The 21,772-nt window shown below is 39.0% G+C and overlaps 1 protein-coding gene across 9 annotated transcripts in view; it reads right to left on the reverse strand.

Moving 5' to 3' along the window:
* Positions 1–21,772, reverse strand: part of pard3aa (par-3 family cell polarity regulator alpha, a) — a 647,780-nt gene that overhangs the window by 386,854 nt on the left and 239,154 nt on the right. For all 9 annotated transcript variants that reach the window (XR_015524636.1, XR_015524633.1, XR_015524632.1 and 6 more), the window contains exons 4-5: positions 19,926–20,092; positions 14,458–14,595 (exon numbers count right to left, since the gene is read on the reverse strand). Coding sequence is in view for 4 of the 9 variants with exons in the window: in XM_087309010.1 (XP_087165136.1) it covers positions 14,458–14,595; positions 19,926–20,092 (305 nt within the window). In the remaining 5 variants the exon portion in view is untranslated. The remainder of the gene's footprint in view (positions 1–14,457; positions 14,596–19,925; positions 20,093–21,772) is intronic.

Genomic DNA, 21,772 nt, shown 5'->3' on the forward strand with positions numbered 1-21,772 from the left:
AGACCCATTGAGGGCGAGTAAATAGTGACTACAATTTCATTTTGGGGCGAACTATCCCTTTAAAATGGATCAACATGCGTTTGGGCTCAACAACACTCAGATTTACTAATGTGCTGGCAGTGGCTCTTGTTTGGGGAAACCTCAGATGCTTTTTTGCACTGCATTGCTTTATAAGAAAGTGCAAAATAAATGTGTTTTATTTGTTTACATGGGTAAACGGAGGCCAAATGAGTGTGAGGGACGAAGCCAGCAGGCAGGAACAAGGCAGATAGTTAATTACGGTAGGCTGAGCTTAGCAGTGTCTCGGGTTGCATTGTCTGGGGTTTCTTTGTAGGAGCTGCTCTCTGGTGGGCTGCCATTTGCACTGTGAATAATCACAGTATGTGTGTGACTGTGTGTGTGTGCGTGTGTGTGTGTGTGTGTGTGTGTGTGTGTGTGTGTGGTATGATGGGAGAGGCCTTTCAAAGGAGCCAAGGGAAAGAGCGTTTTCTATCTGCCCTTTTTTTCCCTCTTTGTTTCTTTCCTCTTGGACGAGGGTTCAAACACTGAGATCAGAGCAGCACCTACAGGCCAGGTCTGATGTGCGCTTGCAGCCAGAATGCATGTGTGTGTGTGTGTGTGTTGTGCATGTACACAGGGAGAGGCAGCACATACCGTATAAGCAAAAAGCAACAAAGAATGCGAAGGCGTCCGACGGGGCGTACGAATTCCTTGTCTTGTCTACAGAACAGATGAATGAGAAGGGAAAGGAATCATTTTTTCGAAAAAAGGAGTGGAAACAAAACCTGCAGAGGACTAGAGCAGAAAGCAAGAGCGAGTGTGAGAACGCACAATCCTCCAGCCACAAAAGCAATCCACTATCCCTCTGTCAAGAAGATGAAACACAGAGGAGCTCTGTACTCTTTCCCCGGGATGTGAGGTAAATCTATACCTCAGACTCTCTCTGGATGCTTCTGTACTGAAGGGAAGAGAGAGTTTTGATGAAGGTGGGATTGCAGTTTGGACATTAAATACAGGAATTAATTAGTTTCTTCAGTACTGGTGTAGGAAACTAACTGAAAGGATTCAGATTCAGCATGTAACCCAGTATGTGAAATGGACATAAAGGATGTTTTCCATTAATTACCTAGAGTGTGGTATTCGGTTACAGTTTCATAAAGAACCTAAATGTAATTTTACACTTACTACTACTAATAATAATACACATCTACCTTTGTGTTTGTCCCATTGCTTCAGTTGTCAACCATTTTTCATAGTTTCTGAGTTGTTTATTATAGTTATAAAGTTTTCACTGCTGCATTGCTGTTTTTTTTTTAATCACGTACAGTTTAAACTCAGCAAACACAGGACGTCAACTCAAATTGACATTGTACCTCAACATCGAGGGACGTTGCATTTTATTTGGGAATGAAACTTGGGTTGATGTCAGAACCCAACATCAGGCTGACGCCATTCTCCAACGTTGGACAGACGTTGCATTTTGGCTACTTTCCAACGCAACCTACAAACAACCAAATATCAACATCTAATGATATTACAGCTTGACATTGTGTGGATGTTAACAATATGACGTCTATCAGACATTTTGGTTGCCGAACCCAATGATTAAAAGTACATATTTGATGTCAATATGACGTCGGTTTAAAATGTTGGCTCCACGTTGGATTTCGGAAACTTTCCAACACAACCTAATATCAACAAAATATCAACATCATTTTACGCCATCATTAGACAACGAAATAATGTTGTCCTTAGATGCTGACAACCTAAATCGAAGATTAACGTCTTATAACGTTGTGTGTCTGCTGGGAAGTGTGCTCCATCTATGCATGTGTATGTGAACATTCGCAGGTATGTTTATTAACTTAATTTTGTGAAATAATATCAGCTTGAAATGTATTTTCATGTGTATAACCAGCCTGATCTCACGAGGAAACGGAAGTATTTTAAGTTTTGTCAGTTTAGTGGCTAATTCGTACAAATTTGTACGAAAATGTACGATTTTAAAAAGGAGGCGTGGCACCTAAGCCACCCCTAACCCCAACTGTTATTGGGTGATGAGCAAATCGTACTAAATTGTACAAATTATATCGTACGAATTCATACGAATTAGCCACTAAATCAAAAAGTTACAAACTGCTGTGAGATTGCATTAGTATAACAGTTCTGTCTGGTTCTCAAATTTGATAGTCGTGCAATATTCTGCAATAACAGCACTCGTACAGCCTCTACACCCTTGTGTATTACTCCGCCCACATAGAGTAACAGCAGATCAATAAACTTAGTTTGACAAATATTGCAGCTGTTGAACAACAATGTACTTTTGAGGCTTTTTTAAGGCGAGAATGTAGTTGTTTAGATTGCAAATATGCAGTTTATTTATAAGGATAGTGCCTATTTTAAAATATCTATAATTTTAGATATGCAGTGTGTCAGTGGCTTAAAGTCTCTCATACTAAACAGAGCAAAAATGATTGGCGCTCCGTCACAAGCTGGCGACAGAGACTGCATAATAGCAGAGAAAAACAGCATTTCTCAGAGTAAGTTTCAAACTACAGCTGATCAAATCATTATGAAACAGGTTAGTGACTTTCTAAGTCAATCTCTCTCTCTTTTACATGTTGTAGTGCTGTATTTATACCATGGTAATCTGCTGGTGTTGGCTTTGCTTTGGCTTTCTCTGGGTTAATTATTGTGATATGCCAGTATTTGTCTGTTGCAATCAGGATATCTCTGTAGACTGATGGCATTTCATGTCACGTTCAGCCTTATAATCTTAAAATGTGAGCAAAATCAGCTGTTTTGTCATCATTTTAGACATTACGCTAGAGCAGTGGTTGTCAAAGTGTGGGTCGGGACCCCCCGAGGGGTCGCGGGATAATGAAGCGAGGTCGCCTGGTGATTTCCAAAAATCTATTGGTCTTTATTAAACCATAAGAATCACCATATCCTTAACCTACTGAAAAGAGAAAATAGTCATTTATAGTTACTATATACTACTGCATTTAGTTACTATAGTAGCTTATAGTTACTAGCTCTATTGGATTATGACCTCTGGGGTAATTCCATTATAATAACGACTCAGCAATCAGATTGATTTTATAACTCTAGGTTAAACTTTCTGGCACATTTACAGCACTGACATACATTAAAGGAAATTCAATGAAGAATAGACTTGGGTCTATTGGTGTGTGTGCACCATTGCATGCAAGGTTTCAGAATTTATGGCCACCTCAGAAGATATTGGAGGTCGCGAGTCACTGGCATTGTTATTTTGGGGGTCGCGGGCTGAAAAGTTTGGGAACCCCTGCGCTAGAGAATCATTTAAACACTAGCTCTAAAGTGACGTTGGTGAATGAGCAATGGTTTCTGCTGTTCTGGCGTCAGCTGTAGATGTGAAAGAATGCGAAAGAAAGTAGTTCCTCTTCAAACCAATGCACGCCTTCCACCAGTGCTGATATACAGCCATATTGCACTGCTACTCATGTGATATTGCTCATTAAATACATTACAATAATCATTTATGGGCCAGGACTGATCTGGATGCAGTTTTATTCTACAGCTAAAATATTGCAATAAAACACCTTACCCGATCACCAACTTCTTATAAACACTCAAACAGTTCATTAATGTGCATTATTAACCTAAATCACATTTGAAAAACGAATGTATCAGTGAAAAAAATTTAGAGATGCTTTAAAAATACTCAAAAATATATATATTTAAAAATAAATGACAGCTCTCTGGTAAAATCCTGCACATTGAATTAAGGCTTTGAGAGCTGTTGAATCATTTTTAATACAGCATATCTACAATCTGCACTATTAAATTCCAAATTTCTTCAGATGGACTGTGCTGGTCGTTCTGTGTGTGTTTTTTTTTCATTCAAAATTCAACCTCCATTACCTTAGAAATGTTTCTAACTTGATCGAAGTTAGACAATGACAGACCCGAAGCGAAGCGAGAAAAGTTCAAATAAGAAGTTCTGACAATTCTGCAACACACACACAGAAACTAAATTGCAGCTTAATAATGCCTTGTCCACTTTCATTAGCTAAAATTGGCTTGTAGAAAATTGCACTCCTCAGTAATAAAGCATTGATTTGATGGCCTCCTGCAATTCTTTTCCTTTTATCAAACAATGTCCAGAATCCAGTTCTCCTGAGATGAGATGAAACATACAATGTAATTCGTGGAAAATTTCTAATACATTAAAAAAAACACACACCAACTCAACAGTGTAACAATGCTCACATAGTCAATCGGCTTACTCCTTTGTTTATCAGGGGTCACCACAGCGGAATGAACCACCAACTATTCCAGCATATGTTTTACACAGCAGATGCCCTTACAGCCGCAACTCAGTATTGAAAAACACACACACTCTCACAATTACACACACACACACACACGCACACACACACACACACACACCACAGCTAATTTAGTTGATCAATTCCCCTATAGCGCATGTGTTTGGACTGTGGGGGAAACCGGAGCACCTGGAGGAAACTTACGTCAACACGGAGAGAACATGCGGTACAATGTGATGTAAAATGATTATAAAATACAGAATAAATTGGCGCTTCTGCTGGAAATGCTTTTACTGAATGATCTACATCTGATGATTATGAATGACAATTGGATCAAAGTCTACTTTATGGTGTTTTTATTGTAATGATCTGCATGAATGTATATGTTGTTTTGTCACTCATCTCTTTGTATTTCAAAATAGTAGTCCCTGTGTACATTTTTTGCTGATAATTAAAAAGTCTCTGACTTACCCTGTTTATTACTGGCATTTAAGTTACACCATTTGCTGAATCTGGCATTTAATTTAAAGTAATTTGTTTAAAGTGGGACTACTTTATATACTGTCTAATTATATATACTGTTAAGGCCAAAATTAATTATTTGCCTGGGGTATAAATAATGTTGGGCTTGATTGTCATTTTTAAATAGAATGTAAAGCAAAATTGATAATAATAATAATAATAATAATAATAATAATAATAATAATTATTATTATTATTATTATTATTATTATTATTATTGTTCAAAACCAATAGTATTTTAGTTGTCTAAATGCATAATTTTGCTTCTTTAATCCAGTTAAAATAATAATAAAATAAAATAAAATAAACATTCTGAAATTTTGCAAAACTTTTACAATTTTGAAAGGTCCTAAATACAGCAAAGCAACAAATTAAGATAATTATTAATAATAATAATAATAATAATAATGATTATAATAATAATTGCTTCTTTTATCCAGTTAAAATAAATAGAATTAAATAAAATAAAAAAGTAAAATAAAAAATGTAATTAAAAAAATAAATAAATAAAATAAAATAAAATAAACATTCTGAATTGGTGAAAAATATTTACACTTTTTGAAAGGTCTTAAATACAGCAAAGCAAAAAAATATATAATTAGTAATAATAAAATAAAATAAATAAATAATAAAATAAAATAAAATAAAATAAAATAAAATAAAACAAAACAAAATAAAATAAAATAAAATAAAATAAAATAAAATAAAATAAAATAAAATAAAATAAAATAAAATTTACACTATTACAGATTTTTTTTTTTTAAAGGAGAACTGATACAACTCACTTTTGGGACCACAAACAATAAAAAAATATCTCAAAAGGTAAAATAACTAATAGAAAAAAAAAAGGAAATAACCTAATTCACAACAGCCTATCACAGTGTGTGAATGCAATGGTCAGACAGCGAAGCTGCACTTCTGCTGTCCTGAATAATAATGGAGAATTTCATTTGATGATGAAATTCTGCAATCCAGTAGGACTTGCTCCAGAAGATGGAGACCTCCTGACCCTACCCTCGCTCCGCATTACCCACAAATCCAGCATCCGGCGGGCCCAGATCAAGCTCTTCTGGACAGACGGGTCATCTCTAATTCATCAGCACGAAGAGGGACTTTTTTCAATGCAAAAGGCAACACGCTCCTTTATGTAAGGAAATAGCTCACAGTGAGAAAGGCAGGTGTAATGCAATTAAAAAACACAAGCGGAACGTACAGTAGCAGTGTAATGTAGATCATTATGTTCATGCTGATGTAAAACAAGCACTGCTGTGATGGGAATTATGGGATTGAATGGTGTAGGACCACACAGGGATAAAGATGTTCCTCTGTAAAGGGCTACCAGCGGATATTAGAGCAGTGCATGACGTGGATGCTATTTTAAAAATAGGAAATAAAAAAAGAGACTTGTGGGGTTTATATCACTCTAATATGACAGCGGACCCACTATACCTACACACAGTTCTGTCCAAACAATAGGTGCCCTTTAAATGGACTAATTATAGTGACTTGACTTTGATTAAAAGTGACTTTCTTTGTTGTTTTTGTTTTTAAATAAGGTTTTCTGCTGAATAAATAATAAAACAATAATAAATACTGTCAAAATGTGAATGCTCTTTTAAAAAATACTTGTGAAATATTTGAAAATAATTATTAATTAATTTAGTTTTCAATTGCAGGTCTAGTTTTAAATTTTAAATATTTATATAATTGTTTCCAGGGTTGTAAGCGTCCTTGTAATATGTGTTTAGTGTTGTTTCAAATCAGCATATGTGTGAATCTGTCTCATTTTAAAATATAGTAGAATTATTTGTCTTGTTTATTTTTATTTTCTAAAAACAAAAACAACAGCTATATTCTATATGCTATGTTCTGTTCTGTATAAACAAGACATATTATCTGTGTTTGGCTGGACTAATGCAAGTCTTTGGCTGATTTTGCAAATACAAAAATTGTATGTGATTAACTGATGTGATTAATTAATGAAACATGGAATTTTAGGGGCGACACCGTGGCTCAGTGGTTGGCACTGTTCCCTCACAGCAAGAAGGTCGCTGGTTCAAGTCCTGGCTGGACAGTTGGCGCTTCAGTATAGAGTTTGCATGTTCTCCCCTTGTTGGCGTGGGCCCACAGTCCAAACACATGCGCTATAGGGGAGTTGAATAAGCTAAATTGGCCGTAGTGTGTGAATGAATGTGTATGGATGTTTCCTAGTACTTGGGTTGTGGTTGGAAGAGCATCCGCTGTGTAAAACATATGCTGGATAAGTTAGAGGTTCATTCCACTGTGGCAACCCCTAATGAATAAGGGGACTAAGCCGAAGTAAATTAGGAAGTTTAGACATCTTTGGTGTTTATGTTGTCATATATTGTAATAGGCGTATTTCACATTTCTAGCCTTTTTAGATGATCAGCAATCAATTGAAAGTAATATTATTGCAAAATAAGAGTTCTGGTGATTTAATTAGAGTCATGTGTTATTTTATTTATGTGTTTGTCACACTTTAATGTTGAGTGGAGTGGCTAGTCAATATCCTGACCTGAATCCAATTAAGATGCTATGGCATGACCTTAAAAAGGCGGTTCATGCTTGAAAACCTTCATTGATGTGTAATCTCTGACTAATATTTAAATGTGTTTGACAATCTGAAACATTAAAGTATGACAAACATGCAAAAAAAAAAAAAAGAAATCAATAAGGTGGAAACACTTTTTCACACCAGTGCCTAAACAGTGACAACAACCTATTTACATATAACTGTGTAGATAATTTTATATAGACATGTAGATGTACAAAATAGAGACTTTCGTTAGAATAAATGAATCAATTACAAACACCAAATTGAAAAGTACTATGCTATGCAGAGCTTGAAACATTTTATTTTCTATTCTACATTGATTTGTAACCAAGGCGAGAGAGAGAAAGAGGAAGAAGGAGAAAAAGCAACAAGCTGTGATTGTAAATGAAAGGAAAGTCTCCTGGCTTTTGCACAAAACCTTGCGAGTTGTTTAAAATGCACACTTTGGCATGCTCGACATGGTTAATAAAGAGAAAATAGCCAAGCTTAATTAAGTAGCTTACTCAAGGTCTATAAAAAAGCCACAACATTATGCAAATAGAATGGAGGCGATATCGAACTGAGGGAAGGCAACTAAACAATTAGAGCCAATAAAAGCAAAGGGGAAATGAAAGATTAAATGGATATTTAAGATGGCAATAAAGACATAATTGCCTAGAACTTTGTGATAAGCCAGTGCAGACGACTATCAGACGATGAGAAACATAAAGGCATGCTGGACTAGAGTTATCTTTGGGTATCTTTTGCTCTGGGCAATGCTGAACAAACCAACAAGAACTCAACAAAACACTGCTCAAAACACCAACAATTCTACAACTTATAAACATTGTATATGAGGTCAATTACTTAATACTCACACAAATTCATTCACTATTTAATAGTAAATGTATTGTGGTTTACTAGTTTATTCAGCATATATAATATCACAAACCTAATTTAGATGCACACAGAATTCTATTATGACGTTGTGTGGAGTGGCCTAGTCAAAGTCCTGACCTGAATCAAATTGAGATGCTGTGGCATGACCTTTAAAACGCCATCTATTTATCTATCTATCTATCTATCTATCTATCTATCTATCTATCTATCTGTCTGTCTGTCTGTCTGTCTGTCTGTCTGTCTGTCTGTCTGTCTGTCTGTCTGTCTGTCTGTCTGTCTGTCTGTCTGTCTGTCTGTCCGTCCGTCCGTCCGTCCGTCCGTCCGTCCGTCCGTCCGTCCGTCCGTCCGTCCGTCCGTCCGTCCGTCCGTCCATCCATCCATCCATCTATCTATGTTGATGTTGCATGGAGTGGCCAAGTCAAAGTCCTGACCTGAATCCAATTGAGATGCTGTGGCATGACCTTTAAAACGCGATCTATCGATCTGTCCATCCTTCCGTCCGTCCGTCCGTCCGTCCATCCGTCCGTCCGTCCGTCTGTCTGTCTATCTATCTATCTATCTATCTATCTATCTATCTATCTATCTATCTATCTATCTATCTATCTATCTATCTATCTATCTATCTATGTTGACGTTGCATGGAGTGGCCTAGTCAAAGTCCTGACCTGAATCCAATTGAGATCCTGTGGCATGACCTTTAAAATGCAATATCTATCTATCTATCTATCTATCTATCTATCTATCTATCTATCTATCTATCTATCTATCTATCTAGCTATCTAGCTATCTATCTATCTATGTTGACGTTGCATGGAGTGGCCTAGTCAAAGTCCTGACCTGAATCCAATTGAGATGGTGTGGCATGACCTTTAAAATGCAATATCTATCTATCTATCTATCTATCTATCTATCTATCTATCTATCTATCTATCTATCTATCTATCTATCTATCTATCTATCTATCTATCTATCTATCTATCTATCTATCTATCTATCTATCTATCTCTAATTATGTGTGTGTGAATTTGCTCGAATGTTTGTATATGTGTGTGAATGTGTCTGTATATGTGTGTGTGTTAATCTGCTTGAACAGCGCCAGCACCTCTGCATCTATGTTGAAATCTGCCTGTCACTTTAAATAAGCTTTTTCTGCTAAGGGAGAAAAAGGAGGGGGAAAATGGGCCGTAAAACCGGCGAGGAGAAATCAGGAAAGGGCAGAGGTGCGTTGAAAGCGTCAGACTGGGGGGTCCGGCCGAGCTGTAATAGACTGAAGCTCAAATGAATGAGTCTGTCAGGTTGAGGCCGGGCCTTGACTGACTGCTGCTTTCAGCCAGAAACATCCAGCCCAGAGGCCCCTCCGTGCAGGACCGCTTCCCTAATGATGATGCACGACTCTGGGCTCCGCAGGCCCTCCAGGTGGTATGGGTTTCTACGCAAACTGCTGTGGAATGAGAAAGCGAGACCACCTGAATTGCAAAACAAGAGTCCCAACCTCTTGTCACACCGTTTCAATGGGCTGGAGCAAGAAAAGCGGGGTGGAAAGAGCCAAATGGAGGCTGGCGGTTTGAGAAAATCGATTGCGAAAATTAATAAGTGAATTCCCTGCAGCACGGCGGGCAGCTCAAACATCTCAATCTCCTTCCTCCTTCCATGAAAAACACATCATTACCATATAAACAAAAGGTTCAAGCAATTTAGCCTGAATTTTATTCTACATATTAGCGTGATATTTTGTACTTCTGCTAATCAGTTCTGATATAGGCTTTGATATAACACACTAAACCTTTACTATATTAAATAACAAAGAAGTAAAGATGTGAAGATGTGGTCAGATATTTTAGAATCCAACACAAAACTACTATATATACTCACCGGCCACTTTATTAGGTACATCTGTCTAACTGCTTGTTAACACAAATTTGTAATCAGCCAATCACATGGCAGCAACTCAATGCATTTAGACATGTAGACATGGTCAAGACGATCTGCTGCAGTTCAAAACAAGCATCAGAATGGGGAAGAAAGGCTGATTTAAGTGACTTTGAATGTGGCTTGTTGGTGCCATACAGGCTGGTCCGACTATTTCAGAAACTGCTGATCAACTGGGATTTTCACGCACAACCATCTCTAGGGTTTAGAGAGAATGGCCTGAAAAAGAGAAAATATCCAGTGAGCGGCAGTTTTGTGGGCCTTGTTGATGCAAGAGGTCAGAGGAGAATGGCCAGACTGGTTCCAGCTGATAGAAAGGCAACAGTAACTCAAATAAGCACTCGTTACAACCGAGCTCTGCAGTAGAGCATCTCTGAACACACAACACGTCCAACCTTGAGGCGGATGGGCTACAGCAGCAGAAGAGCACACCGGGTGCCGCTCCTGTCAGCTAAGAACAGGAAACTGAGGCTACAATTCACACAGACTCACCAAAACTGGACAATAGAAGATAGGAGAAACGTTGCCTGCTCTGATGAGTCTCCATTTCTGCTGACACATTCGGACGGTCGGGTCAGAATTTGGTGTCAACAACATGAAAACATGGATTGGATAGATCCTGCCTTGTGTCAGCGGTTCAGGTTGGTGGTGGTGGTGTAATGGTGTGGGGGAGATTTTCTTGGCACACTTTGGGTCCATTAGTACCAACTGAGCATCGTTTCAACACCACAGCCTACCTGAGTATTGCTGCTGACCATGTCCATCCCTTTATGAGCACAGTGTCTCCATCTTCTGATGGCTACTTCCAGCAGGATAACGCACCATGTCATAAAGCGTGAATCATCTCAGACTGGTGTCTTGAACATGACGATGAGTTCACTGCACTCAAATGGCCTCCACAGCCACCAGAACTCAATCCAATAGAGCAGCTTTAGGATGTGGTTGAACGGGATATTCGCATTATGCATGTGCAGCCGAAAAAACTGCAGCAACTGTGTGATGCTATCATGTCAATATGGAGCAAAATCTCTGAGGAATAATTCTAGTACCTTGTTGAATCTATGCAGGAAGGATTAAGGCAGTTCTAAAGGCAAAATGGGGCCCAACGCGGTACTAGTAAGGTGTACCTAATGAAGTGGCCGGTGAATGTAAAAAAAAAAAAAAAATATATATATATATATATATATATATATATATATATATATATATATATATATATATATATATATATATATATATATAAAGCAAAATGGATGCTGCCGGTTTGAGGAAAATCAATTGCGAAAATTAATAAGTGAATTCCCTGCAGCACGGCGGGCAGCTCAAACATCTCAATCTCCTTCCTCACCTCTTCTTTTCTTTTATATAACAGAAAAAGAGAAAGAGAGAGAGAGAGAGTGGAATTGGAAACACCTCCCACTCTGCTTCAGACAGATGCAGCGATACCTCGACAAAAGAGCTGCATTTCAAAGACACTTAGCATCATGTCTGTGGAGACCGCGGCCCTCGTTTTGTAAGGTTAGAGAAATCCTCATCCAAGAACGTGGGAGTCGTTTTCCCATTTATTTTTCTCTCATTCAAAAACCCTTTTTGTTGCATTCAGTAATCTCTACTTGACTCCTGAATCTACTCTTAAATCTAACAAAAGCTACACAAATATGACCACGTCCAACACAAGCTCAGTGGGAACACATGCTTTAGTCTACATTTGGGTGAAATAGCAAACATTTACTCCAGCATACATAAACGTGTGTTAGAGAAATCCTCATCCAGGAACGTGGGAGTCGTTTTCACATTTATTTTTCTCTCATTCACAATCCTTTTTGCTGTATTCAGTAATCTCTACAGTAATCTCTACAGTAATCTCTTACTCTTACTTATATTTTGGTGAAATAGCAAAAAACTGACTTCAGCATGTATCAGAATGTGGGTGTCTTTCCCCCATTGTTTTTCTCATTTGCAATACATTTTGCAGTATTCACTGGTCTCTGGACTCCTGAATCCCCTCTTAAGTCACAACAAAGCTACACAAACATGACCACGTTCAACACAGGCTCATTGGAAATACATGTTCTGGTCTACATGTGACTTCAACGTACATAAATGTGTATTAGAGAAATCCTCAATCAAGAACATGGGTGTCATTCTCTTTCTTTTTGTTGTATTCAGTAATCTCGACAACATTTAACTCTAACAAAAGCTACACAAATATGACCACGTCCAACACTGGCTCATTGGAAATACATAGTTTGGCTTTCTCTTAAAGTGGAAGTGAAGCAGTCGGTCAAGTTTACCTTATTTTGACTTTCCACATTAATCAAAATATATTAAACTCAATGAATGTAACCATTTTAAAGAAGTATAGTATAAATTTTTAGGAATAGTTTGACGCTATCTTGGATTAATCGTTGTGTTTGACGTCACAGGGTTGGTTCCGTTCCCTCAGGTGAACAAATAGAGTGAAAGCAATGGACTGACCATGGAGACTAAGCCTAATTGAAACCAGTTATGGACGTGGAGCAGGTGCAACAGCAAAAGATCAACATCCCATAATGCAATCCTCTACCATAAATACATGGAAAATACAAAATATGGAAACTGTTAATTAATTACAGTGTAGAACCGACTTGACTGACTAAATGAGCATGAAAATCAGCTCAATTAAATCGCCCAGCCCTTGCTTGACACAAGTTATGAAACAAGTTTTTTCTTAACACATTATTTTGATGGCCTATTCGAGTTTTAGTTTACTGTTTGCTTAAACCCCAGGGGTCTAAGGGTGTTTTAAGGGCCGGGTAAAGGTTCCGACATGCACTGACATTTGCGTTGTTTTTAATATCTTAAAAACATATTAATGGCTAAAGTGTGATAACACTGTAAACAGCACAAGCTGGGCTACAATAATACCTAGGCAGCATGTTTGTATGTGTTTGTGTTTTTCCGAAAGACACGTTTATGCGAGGTTAGTGAAAAATGTAAATTTTGAAGTCACTGAAACAAGGCCATGAAACACACAGAGAACATTTGTGCACAAGATATTTGAGAACTGGATCTTGTAGCCTACTGTTTTTGCTTCAAAATGATTTGAAAATCATCTTATTTACTTGCTCACAGAAAACAATATAATGAATCCAATTTCTAAGTCACTTTTTGCGTTAAAAAGGTCTATGCGAGAGGGCGTGAACTATCATTACTAATGAAGTGATTCACACCTGAGAAGACAAAAACCTGCATAATGAGCCATCAGACAGGTAGCAAACCTTACTTTTAAACGGATTACATAAAAACAGATGATTTGTTTTCGACTTGAATTGGCTAATGCAAAACTTAACATATGATGCTTTCTATAGATACATCTCTCATGCCTCTTTGTTGTATATTTGCTGAATTTCAGTTCATTTTAATGACGTGTTTTTCCTGACACAGTCTACTTTGCGCGCGTCTCGTGCATGCGATTATAATGGCAAAGCCTCGTGGGCATGGTAACATTAACTCTAATGAGCTCAGATGAAGAAACTAGACATAGCGTTGGCTTCATTCTGGTTACTTTATCAAACAATATTTGTTTTCAACATGCACTTTCAACGTTTAAAAGTAGACACTTCAAGCTTTCTATAAATATGTGTGTCATGTTGGCGTGTTTTGCTTTTGCAAAGCTTTAGGGCATTTTATTGACGTGTTACCAAAAACAGTTCGCAGAGACAGAAAAGAGAAAATGCCTACACTGTTTATTATCCTTATTTTGCAAAAGCAAACACGTTAATTATCATTGTGAGTGCCCACAATAAAAACTAGACACCTAACAGATTCGATTGATGTATTGATCTTATCTGTACGATCAAATCTAAAGTGTAATTTAAGTTCATTTCAGCATTTTTAGGTGAAGACACTTCAAAACGAGTATACGCATTCTTCGACCCCTTGGGGTTAATATCTGCTGATACTGCTGCTTCAACAGACATTTACCTGACTATAAGAAACGCTGCAAGTACATGTCAACTTACACTAACCCTAACCTAACAGTCTACTTAAAATCTAATGAGAGTTAGTTGGCATGTAGATGCAATGTAGCTTAAACTCAACTAACGGACCATCAAAATAAAGTGTGACCAGTTTTTTTTAGCAACCTATTTATATTCTTGTGCTTCAGTGTACTGTGAATTACAATTTGGGTGATGGACAATTGCAATTTTTACACCGCACTTTAATCAACATCGAAGTGTGAGTTTAAGACAGTACCTGTTCCTGGCGCTCCAGCCATCGGTCCACCATGGGATGGTTGGCACTGAGAGAAGAGCGGGCGTTTTCTCTCTGAAACTGCGTAGACCAGGGGGTGACGTCACGGGGTAGACTGCGGTACGCCTCTAGATTCTTCCCCTAAAAACACAACAGTGTTTAAAAAACGCTTTGATGTTTTTAACAAAGTTGCATGAGACAAAAGTGCCTACAAGTTTACAAATAACATTCATGTTACACTGTAAAACACGTGTTGCCTAGTCTGAAACAATTAATCCGTGGTATGATTCTGATTGGCTGGAAGGTGTGCGGTAATATCGTTTAATGCACAGGTAGTTCCAGTTTGTTTTGATCACACTTGAAAATAAATGTGCTTCCTTCAAACATCAGCAGTAACCATAGTAACTCAATGAGCAGGAGCCTTCATTCATCTGTGATATTGAGGACACCAAAGTGTGCTACACTAGGAGCTAATATGGATTAATCAACTCACAATTAAGCACAAAGTGTTAAGTTAAGGAAGTTAATGGTGACCAATCAATCTGGAAGTGCACTACTGCTTTAACAATCAGACTTCTATTTCTATCTATAATGTCTGAGTTAACCAAAAGTTGCGGAGACTTTTATTTCAATACGTTGACGTGCCAGTTTCTGTGCCCAAAAATCGGGTTGTTGTGGTCCTAACCTTCGACCACCACCCGTTCCACAAAGCACCGGCCACTTACGGCTACCCCTGCAGGTGGTGGCCCTGCAGGAAGATGGTCACTCATCGCCCCTTCGGGCTAAGCCCGGTCGGGTTTCGTGGGAAAAAACCCGGCCACCAGGCGCTCACATACAAGCCCCAACCCGATACCTGGTTCCAGGGTGGGGCCCCAGCTGCCCATCTGTTTCAGATGCCTCCTGGACGCCTACCTATGGAGGTGTTCCAGGCAAGTCCCACCAGGAGGAGGCCTCGGGGAAGACCCAGGACATGCTAGAGGGACTATGTCTCTCGGCTGGCCTGAGAACGCCTTGGGATCCCCCCAGAGGAGCTGGAGGAAGTGTCTGGCGATAGGGAAGTCTGAGGTTCTCTTCTAAGACTGCAGCCCCCGCGACCCGGCCCCGGAAAAGCGGCAGAAAGTAAATGAATGAATGAATGAATGAATGAATGAATGTTGACGTGCTTCCAACTGAAACAGAATATTGAGTAGGGGGTGGGGCTTTATGTTTGCACATCATTTCCTCATAGTAAACTAATGGTAAAAGGGGTGTGGCTAAGAATATTGACCACAACTCCAAATGCTGAAGCAGATAATCCGACTTTGATTGAAGAATACCAAAACAAAGCAAATAACAATTGAGTGTATTAACCTGCACTGGTAAATTGATCACCTACAGACTTTTCATTCCTTTTCCTTCGGCCTAGTGCCTTTTTTCTCAAGGGTCACCACAGCGGAATGAACCGGCAACTATTCCAGTACGTTATATGCAGCGGATGCCCGTCTAGCTGCAACCCAGTACTGGGAAACACCTATACACACTCGTTCACACACATACACTACGGCCAATTTATTTAATCAATTCCCCTATAGTGCATGTGTTTGGACTGTGGGGGAAACCGGAGCACCCGAAGGAAACCCATGCCGACACGGTGAGAACATGCAAACTCCACACAGAAATGCCAACTGGCCCAGCTGGGACTCGAACCAGCGACCTTTTTGTTGTGAAGCTCCCACCTAAAGATTAAAAACTAGCCAAATAAACACTGTAAAATTGATTTCCCACTGAGTTTAAGTCTGTTGCACAAAAGCAGACTGGGTTTTATTAACATTAATAATATATAGTGTCCAACAAAGCAATAACTTACTGAAACCGTCCTGCAGGTGAGATTCATTGGCGTACAAGAGAAGCTCTTCTTGGATTCGAGCCCCACAATGATATCATTCAGCCCACCTAAATTTAGAGGTCACACTAATTTCATTTCTCGCTAATAAGAAGCTCCATTACAAGCCACTAATTCACACCGTGTCTCCAATGTTACGCTGCGTGTTTTTCCACAAAGGTGAAATCAAACACCCTCTAGCACTGGAGCTCAAGTGAAAAATCTTTTCAGAGCAAACCTAAAACAGGTTATACTGTGGCGCGGGGGGCCCGGACAGCCCACTGAGCACTATTGCTTTTGGCTAAAGACCTCGTCTAAGAAAACGAGTTTCCAGTTAAAGAACAATTGGACATGAAAGTGAACCCATGCAGCGTTGAGCATGGAGCCATTTTGATGTTCCTGCATGGTAAGATGATCTATATAGGTTATCCTGACATTAAACAGCAGGATAAAGTAGAGGAGGAAGAGACACATGAGGAGCAGCAGGTCAAAGGTCATAGGATTCAGGGTTTATTCTGATGGCCAAATGAATGGAGAGCTGTACAGTGCAGCAGAGCAAGCCTATGGATCCAGCAGGAGGCCAGTACAGGTTTCTGAAAGTTCAGGAAGGGATACTGAGAGACAGATGTTACGCTCGGTATAGGAACATGTCCATGAAAACCAAACAAAGAATGTAAAAACATCAAGCAACGGAAGTGCATTCAACTTACATTTCATTTTAGCAGGTCAATGATGTGATGCTGTGTTTTCTTGTGAATTTAAATCAGTAAAAAAATAAAAATAAATGTGTGTGTATCTTGTATCCCTCACATTTAGGGGACACAAGTATAGCAAAAGCAGTCAATTTTGACCTTTTTTTGGTCACCACGGCTGAATGAAGTATTTTTGAGCATGCCACATTTTAGACAGGGTTTCTGCAGTTTTCACTTGGTCAAATTTAAGACCTGCATTGGGAATGACATTTCAGACTTATACAGGACTAAAGTCTAAGGATTTTTTGTATGCATTTTCCTTCGGCTTGAAGGAACCGATGTGGTTGCAGCATATGTTTTACGCAGCAGATGCCGTTCCAGTAGTGGGAAACACCTATACACACTCATTTACACACACTCAGCCAATTTAGTTTATTCAGTTCCCCTATAGCACATGTGTTTGTACTGTGGGGGAAACCGGAGCACCTGAAGGAAACACAAGGAGAACATGCAAACTTCATACAGAAATGCCAACTGGCCCAGCCGGGACTCGAACCAGTGATTTCTTGCTATGAGTGCTAACCACTGCACCACTGTGAGGCGTATGCTTTCTCTCTCTCTCTCTCTGGACAGTTATGAAGGACTTTGATAGTAGGAAATACAATGAAAGTACAATGGAAGTTAATGGTGACCAATCCATCTGGAAGTGCACTACTGCTTTAACAATCAGACTTCTATTTCTATCTATAATGTCTGAGTTAACCAAAAGATGCGGAGACTTTTATTTCAGTATGTTGACGTGCCAGTTTCTGTGCCCAACAATCGGGTTGTTGTGGTCCAAACCTTCGACCACCACCCGTTCCACATAGCCAATTTAGTTCATCCAGTTCCCCTATAGCGCATGTGTTTGTACTGTGTAGGAAACCGGAGCACTTGAAGGAAACCCGAGGAGAACATGCAAACTCCACACAGAAATGCCAACTGGCTATGTTGCAGTGCTAACCACTGCGCCACTGTGAGTTTTTCCACATTCAATATTTGCCACTGGGTCGGGTTTAGGGGTAAGGACATTTAATAAGCTGTTTTTACAGTATAAAACACATTACACCAATAGAGAGTCCTCCTAAATTACAAAAGCAACCTGTGTGAGTGTGTGTAAGTGTTAAGTTATTGGGTTTATTTAACTAAATAAATAAAAATGAAGCAACTCTAATCTTGACTTTAAAATGGTTGATGTGTACGCTCAAATATATTCAAGATTTTTTTTTTTAATTATTTTGCTTTTACTGTAAAGGTTATGTCAAGTGACATTTTTAAAGTAATTACATCTAGACTTTGATTAAAAAAAATTAAAAATGAGTACACGATTTCTCTCAAGGTTTTTTTTTCTCCACTTTCGCCAATTTGTGAAGTTTTTTTCCCTCTCTGCTGTCGCCACTGGCTTGCATGGTGTTGGATCGGAAGAGCTGTGCATCGATGGATTTGCCCTTCAGTTATAAGACCCTCAGCAGTGATTATTAAACCCCACTGAACTGAACTGAACTGAACTTAAACACTACAAACTGAACTACACTCTTCAAATTTACTATGATCTTTTATGTGAAGCTGCTTTGACACAATCTACATTGTAAAAGCGCTATACAAATAAAGCTGAATTGAACTGAATTTAATGAAAAATGCTTGGATTGTGCATTTTAAAGTGCGTATTAAAACTTTTATTCGCACTTTTCCTTGTCTCGTATATCCACTCTTCCTAAGTTGATTTTTAAAATGCCGGAGTTGTTAAATGTGTTCAGAGTTTCAAAGACCGAGAGTTGTGTCTATATATAAGCCCAGAGGCGGGATGCACATATAATAGATTCTCCTCAGCGTCAGCTATTCTTACTTCAAGGTGAACTAACACCTTTATGTTCATTTCTCCAATTCACCGCAGCTAAAATAAAGTGCATTGAAATTCACCGTGTTGCTTATCATCATCTGACAGTATCACCCGAAAACAGACCTTCCAAACACCTCCAGCTTTTCTCTCCACATCCCAAAAACAACAATCAAGGAATAAATGATCCGCCGCAGAACGAAAGGTAAAAATAACAGCTTAATTCTTCCGCCGTGCTAAAATGAGACTGTGCTGCTTGGATTATGGAAGAAACTGACAAGCAAAGTGCTTTTAAACAGGATTACTAGCGAACGCTGTGAGATGCGCTAATCTCATGGCGGGTTGCGGTGTCACATTCGGAGTACTCCATCTTTCCTCTTTCCCCTCGCTTTTAATTTGCAATATTGCTGTTTCCCGGCACTGAAGGCTTGTCATCGCTGCAAAAGAGCAGCCATTTTGCAAAGATAATTGGCCTCTTTTTCATTGGCGGCCCGAGGGAAAGTGCTTCTCTTTGATTCATTTAAAGCCAAAGGCGCTGACCGCCGAAACCGGGCCCAAATCAAGAAGAAAAACAACAAACAAAAGGCTCAGATCCCTTTCGTCCAACAGCCAAAACACATGCTTCCACAACCGAGAGATTTCCAGCACAACAACAAAGAGTTTCTCAAGATGGATGACAGCGAGGAAAGAGAAGATGCTTCTTATACTTGCCCTAAAAATTCAGCAACAGATGTAAAACGCTTTGATTTGTGTCAGACTAAAAATACTGAGAGTGAAGAATGCAAACCAGACAGAATAAATCAGCTGCTCAAATGCTAATAAAAATGTACTCTGCCATTGTTTTAAGTGCAGTGTTTTTGTTCATTATTATTATTATTATTATTAGGGATGTCCAGATCCATTCACGTGATTGGAAATCGGTTAAGATCACGCAGTTTCAGACTCAAACAGAATCAGACGTTACCTCCCGTTACCTCCCAAGTTCTTTATATTGCTTTAAAGGTAAAAGTATTGATCAAATGACACAGTGGTAGAAAGTCACCTTTCGCTCTAGACTGTTGGTTCCACTGGTGGTGTTGGTCTTCAGAAAGCCTGCAGTGGTAGACCAGCGTGTGCGGTTATTACGGGACGGTTCCTCCGGCTGGAGCTGGGCTTCTGGAAGGCCGACCAGAGCTGGATCACTGCTGCGGCGCACATGCAACGGCATGTCTGGAACAGACAGAAGGAAAGCATCATGTTAACAGCACATCCTCATGCATTATTCTTAAGCAAAACACAATGCACAGCTGTTCTTAGTTATTGCAATGATCAGATCACCTCAGTGCAAATCTGTTATACACATAGACAGCCCCTTTTTCAAATGTACATTATATATGTCATGCTTGTGCTCTCTCCACAAACACACAGGAATGGAGATAATCAAAAACGTATATATTACAACACTTTATTTACAAACACTTAAAATTGTAGGAACACAGGAATGATGAGGATGTAGACGATTCAAACAAGGAGGTTGACAATATAAGAACTTAATTCAGGGATATAACTACACAAGACATGATTAAACTGATTACAAACAGAGGTGAGACACAGGTGGAACTAAAACATTAACAAATGGTGAGACAAACAGGGAACAAATGAATCACATGACATGGCAAGAGCACATGGAACACTAGACATAGAGAAAACTGGATCCTGACAATATATAGGCAAGTTAGGATAAGGATAAAGTACATTCAGGAGGTTGTTATCGCAGAATAAAGCCTGGCAGGTTTATCGGCAGCTGTTGGATAAAACTGAAGGACAGAACAACCATCCTGGAGGTACTTTATTAAGCTTATTATATGGCTACTTGCCCTAAAACATGAACATTAAACACAAAAAAGTTGTTGTGAGCACTAATAGTTTATTAAACCTTTAATTGAATGCAAAGCTGACAGAAACAAAAACAGCTGAATGGAGTATGCACTAACTTGTTTATTATTTAGCCACAAGATGGCGCCAAACCGTCAAAAAAGCAAAGCTGACAGAAACGAAAACAACTGAATGGAGTATACACTAACTTGTTCAATTTTGAGTCTCAAGATGGCGCCAAACTCTCAAAAAAGCAAAGCTGACAGAAAACGAAAACAGCTGAATGGAGCATACACTAACTTTTTCATTATTGAGTCACAAGATGGCGCCAAACAGTCAAATGTAACAAACAAGCAGATACATGTGAATGTGGATGTAAGTATACGGATGTGAACGTATTTACTGACATTCAAGGAGACCTGAAGTTCCTGGATGAGCCTGCGTTATTTAGTGATTGTTATCTGGGAATAACATACCTTGGAATCTCACTACTACCTCATCAGAATCAAGTATTTCAGACACCGCATACGTAATAACTACGTATAAATACTGTCCTTCCTATACTCAACTTTTCAGATTTTGAGTGTAATCTAATAACAGACACCTTTTGCAAAGCTGCTTTGGAAAAAAAAAAACAAGTATGAACAGCACTAAACAAACAAACTTGGATTGAACTGAATTGAATCACACTCCAAAAGCTGCAGCATCTTCACTGTGGCTTGTCTAGGGATAAAAAACAGCGACACTGGCTCGGTTTCCTCCATTTCCTACTGAAAGGCCTGACAAAAAGTGTGACAGGGACCCAGTAGTACATTTCTGTCAGACACAAAGCCAGTTCCTCTGAGACTTGTGAAGAAAGGCGGTGGCAATAGGGCCATTTAGCTGGGCTTGTTCGCTGACACTGGCGCGCGGCTCAGGCTTTAGAGAGAGACGGAGAGTGGAGACAGAGGCTGATGTTCGCCTCTAATGGCTTTGAACTGCAGGGCAGGTGTGGGGATTAGTCAGATACTGCTGCACTATTCCTGGCTGGATTTC

The sequence above is a fragment of the Danio rerio genome, chromosome 24 (genome assembly GCF_052040795.2).
Source record: "Danio rerio strain M-AB ecotype USA chromosome 24, GRCz13ab, whole genome shotgun sequence".
NCBI classification, from domain to species: Eukaryota; Metazoa; Chordata; class Actinopteri; order Cypriniformes; family Danionidae; genus Danio; species Danio rerio.